We start from the raw sequence: 5,000 nt of genomic DNA on the forward strand, positions 1-5,000 counted from the left end.
CCTTGCAATATCCTCTCGAAGATGAGTTCCATGCAATATTCTCTTCGAAGGTGAGTTCCTTGCAATATCCTCTCGAAGGTGAGTTCCATGCAATATTCTCTTCGAAGGTGAGTTCCTTGCAATATTCTCTTCGAAGGTGAGTTCCTTGCAATATTCACTTCGAAGGTGAGTTCCTTGCAATATTCTCTTCGAAGGTGAGTTCCTTGCAATATTTTCTACGATGGTGAGTTCCTTGCAATATACGAAAAACGTATATCAACTATTTGATCTTTGCTCACCTCATCTTTTGCTGTTGACGACGTCGGTCTCGTCCCATTAAACCAAAGAGACAAAGTTACAACGAAGCAGAAAAGAAAAGAAAAGAAAAGAAAAGAAAAGAATAGAATAGAATAAGAATAACAATAAGAAAAATTTGAAAAAATCCTCCCCCTTCATCTCTCCTCAGGGCGTCGGCGAACCTCCCCTGCTGCTGGCGACGTCGGTCTTCCAAGCGATCAAGGACGCCGTAGGAGCCGCCAGAGAGGCCCAGGGACTCGACCGCGCGTTCCGCCTCGACTCTCCCGCCACCGCCGAGCGCATCAGGATCGCCTGTCAGGGCCCCTTGCTCCGGAAGGTGAGGTGGGGGAGGGGGCGGGGGGGGGGGGGGGGCGGGGAGGGGAGGCAGGGACGGAGGGCTGGGATGTAATGAGGAGGGGACGGAGGGCTGGGATTTAATAAGGATTTATTTGATTATTATTATTTTTTTTTTTTTTTTTTTACGCGAGGGGGCTGTGGTTGGGAAGGATATAGTTTCATTGTTTGTCTATATTGTGGTTTTATAATAATTGTTATTATAATGATAATTATGATACTACTAATATTAATAATAATAACAATAAGAATAGTAATGGTAATAAAAATAATAATGATAATAATAATAATGATAATAATAATAATGATAATAATAATAATGATAATAATAATGATAATAATAATGATAATAATAATGATAATAATAATAATAATATTAATAATAATATTAATGATATTGATAATAATAAAGTTATCATTATTATAATTATCATTATTATGACTTGTTAGATTCTGAACTTTTTTTTTTTTTAAATCGGAAGCAGGAATTTATATGGATTTAACGGGTTTTTTTTTTTTTTTTCGTTTTATTAATATATATTTATGTATGTTTTTTCTTCAGATTCCTCCAGCGGAACTCGGGTCCAAGAAACCGTGGTCAGTAACAGTGTAAAAACCTTAGAATTGAATAGTTTGCTTTACTGTCTTTGTTAAGATTGTATGTCTTTGCTAGCCTTTTTTCTAGATTCTTTATGAAGAAATTTTATTTTCCTTTCTTCTCTTCATTTTTGTTTTCTTTCTTTCTTTCTTTTCCTCTTTTTTCTTTTTTTGTGTGTGTTTTCTGTTTGTGTATTATTTACATTTCTGTTGACACGTGGTTTAAATAAAAATAAAGACATGTTTTGTGTTCCTTTTTTTAAACAAGGATAGACATTTTTTTCAAAACTTGCTTCTGAATGCATTTGATTTCTTTAGAATATTCTTTGGTGACCTGATTTGCCTACCTATTAATGTAAGTTTTTCTAACTATCTATCTTCAATACCTTCATAGTCTTAAAAGAATATAAAAAATGCATATTATTTTATGCTTGATAATTGAAAACTGTTTTCTGAAATAACTCATTTTAAAATTCAGGTACAATATTAAACTGTACATGTTTACTTCATGGTTTAAACTTAGATTCAGTTTTTCTCTGATTGTAACTTTACCTCCTTGAGTTGATGTCATCAGTAATTGTATTTGTCTCATATGCTTTCTAAATAAAAGAGTTTTGTATGTAACAAGTGCTATATCAATTATCCTAAGCAGTTTTCTACTGAAAGAGTGATTAATGAATGTGTGCAAAAATGATATATGAGAAAGTAGTTTATGCTCTAAAAGTACAAATTATGATAATAAAATAGGCACACTTTTGCATATATCATTCTAATAAATGTAATAAATTTGGACCATCAAAGGAAACAGTAACAAAAAGAAACAACAACAAAGAATAGTGGGAATGAACTTGTTACATAAAGTGTAAAAGAGGAGAGAGAGAGAGAGAGAGAGAGAGAGAGAGAGAGAGAGAGAGAGAGAGAGAGAGAGAGAGAGAGAGAGAGAGAGAGAGAGAGAGAGGGGTGTGTGTTCTTGTTACATAAAGTGTAAAAGAGGAGAGAGAGAGAGAGAGAGAGAGAGAGAGAGAGAGAGAGAGAGAGAGAGAGAGAGAGAGAGAGAGAGAGAGAGAGAGAGAGAGAGGTGTGTGTTCTTGGTTTTAAATAGATATTTAAGTATATATTACCCAACACAGCACAACCAAACCTGAAAAGTAATTTAATGATGCTGTATTTTCAGCAAAAAGCCCTATTTTGTAAAAGATACAAATTTCTCTTTTAATAGAAATATAACTATGAAAGATGGAATAACGCAATACTCATGTATGAGTAAATAGGTAATGTCTATGGAGCTAGTTAGATCCTAGTTGCACACTCCTTTTAGATGGTCATGTGGCATGGTTGGTTTAGTACTGGCTCTCTGGTCTCATACCTGGAGTGATCTAGGTTCGAGGCCTGGTCAGGGAGGATTGTTACAAATATAACTATTAATTTTGAAAGCAGAAGCAAATAAAATAAGATAAATGAGTAAAAACAAATGTATTCTGGAAATTTACTATCTTCAATATGTATTTCTAAAAGGACAGAATCTACAGAGATATCTATTTCACAAATCATATATTCAGTCTCTGCTTTTAACCCTTTACTTTCCAGAAGGAGAAAGTCATCGGTCAGATTTACAAGATCATTACAAAATCCTAGGCTTCAGTATTATTCTAAATGCATTTTAAGTAGCATAAACATAGTATAAAGAATTGCCAAGTAGCAAAACAAGGAATAAAAATATGTGAAGAAAAAAATGATATGCTGGATGGACCTGCCTTTGGATGGTAAATGATTATGAATAAGAGGCTATTTTAGATATATGTTTCTAAGTTACTTACAGTGAGTTCTTCCATTTGAAGTTCATAACCTGAAGCACTGACAGGAACGGAGAATTGGTTATAATGTTTCTAGTAACTACTCAGTTTAGGAAAGAAAAAGACAGCTAATATCATTGTGCTGTATATTATCTCATAGAAATACATAAATTAACTTCATAAAAATACACAAGTTGTTTCCTATCATATCTCATTATTGATTATCAATAATGCCTGTTATAGGCAAATGGTAAAAAAGTAATACATTATAATCTACAATTTTAAATACAAATGTATTACAATGTGGTGGTGACAAATAAAAATGGAATGTAACAGCAAATTGTCATTTGATTGTCCTTCATCAAAATTACATGAATAGTTTACATTAAAACCTTTTTAACAATGTAGATCTTTTCCCCCAAATAACTCAAACATTTCAAAACATGTTAATACACAATAATGAAAAATGCTCAACTGAATTCCTCTGAGCAAGTTAAAAGTGTATTAAAATAAAAGCCTTATCAGTATGGAATCAGCTTTCTGAAATTTTCTTTTTGCTCACCTTAAAATAGGTATATATAGATTTTGTGGACATTTCATCTGCAAGTACTCTTTCTTTTGCAAACAACTTTACATTTGAAGAATTTTGAAAGTACTATTACAAAGTATAAATCAAATAAGAAAACTGGTCGACAATTTTGATAACTTTCAAAATACAATCTTTTCACAAACTCATTACTATTAGAATTTAAGCAATCTAAGTAACAATCACATTAAAGAGAAGAGTAAAACTGGATGGATCTTATCACACAACACAGGACAAACTCCCAAACACTTTCACATTGAAAAAGAAAAGGAACGATAACATAAGGCTGATCCAGATATGGCCTATAATGAGTATACTGTTAAGTTGGAGGTTACATGGACAAGTTTACAAGTTTCAAGATCAATCAAATTACCCAAAGCCTTTTGAATTACAGACCAACTTTTGGCGTCACGGAAACAAATGGGAAAAATCTCACAGATCTGGGAATGATCTACTGCAAGCTATTCTAATATATGCGTGAAAGACTTCATAGCACAATCCTGGAGGGTGAATGGCTGATATGCAAAGACTGGCTTACATAGAATAGGTTCTGCTATTGTCATTCAACATAATACAGGATGCTGCATCAAAGGCATAATCATAGTATGTATTGTCTGACACTCTTAAAGCCTATATAACAATAGCACAAGAAGCAGGTGGTATCATATACTGTCAAACCTGCATCTCACAAATATATATGGATTTCATACATAAACAAACAAACAAACAAAATTGTTAGAGAAATGGAAGTTTTTCATAACAAATCTCTTATGCAATTCATGTATGTGCATTTAGAAGCATATACATTTATGGAAGAGGGAAATAACGAGACAGAAAGACAGAGATAAATATAATGGCTTAAAAAAAAATTAATATGCTTCTGAGCAAGTAATTCACAATCAAATTTTTTTATTTAAATCTGAACTAAAATACAAAAATTTAGTCTTGCACATAATAATCAAAATGCATCCTTCAGAAACAAAAACTGTTTCTTAAAATCAATGGATTGAAATGGCTCAATATAGGTAGAATACGTTAGGCAGGATTTGTTTCACTCTATCACAATTATAAGGTGTCAAGCATAAAGTTCTTCCAGGGTGGATTTCAAGTATGATACAAGCTAGAGGTACGCCAGCTGATCTTAAGCTGTATGCCGTAATTTTAACCAAATAACATGGATAAAAATTTGGTAAAGCTAGGTGAGAATGGGCACTCATAAGTGTGCAGCGTTTTGCACCTGGGTGGTTAACTGGCCTGTGGGAGGGCATGCATGAGGTAACCCTTTGACTGGGACACAGATGCACAATGTGAAGCGGCTCCATCTGTTATCTATACCTTTTCACTGAGACGTGACAGCACGTCAGCCATTGCTAATGGATTAAAGCCAATGTTAA

General features: G+C 33.4%; 1 protein-coding gene across 1 annotated transcript in view; it reads left to right on the forward strand.

The window, feature by feature from the left end:
- LOC125045715 (xanthine dehydrogenase/oxidase-like) overlaps positions 1-1,851 on the forward strand; it is a 30,386-nt gene extending 28,535 nt beyond the window's left edge. Inside the window, exons 25-26 of the mRNA XM_047643145.1 lie at positions 446-613; positions 1,193-1,851. Coding sequence (XP_047499101.1) covers positions 446-613; positions 1,193-1,243 — 219 coding nt within the window. The 3' untranslated portion in view covers positions 1,244-1,851. The remainder of the gene's footprint in view (positions 1-445; positions 614-1,192) is intronic.
- The last annotated feature ends 3,149 nt before the right edge of the window (positions 1,852-5,000 follow it).

The sequence above is a fragment of the Penaeus chinensis genome, chromosome 37 (assembly GCF_019202785.1).
Source record: "Penaeus chinensis breed Huanghai No. 1 chromosome 37, ASM1920278v2, whole genome shotgun sequence".
Classification (NCBI taxonomy): Eukaryota; Metazoa; Arthropoda; class Malacostraca; order Decapoda; family Penaeidae; genus Penaeus; species Penaeus chinensis.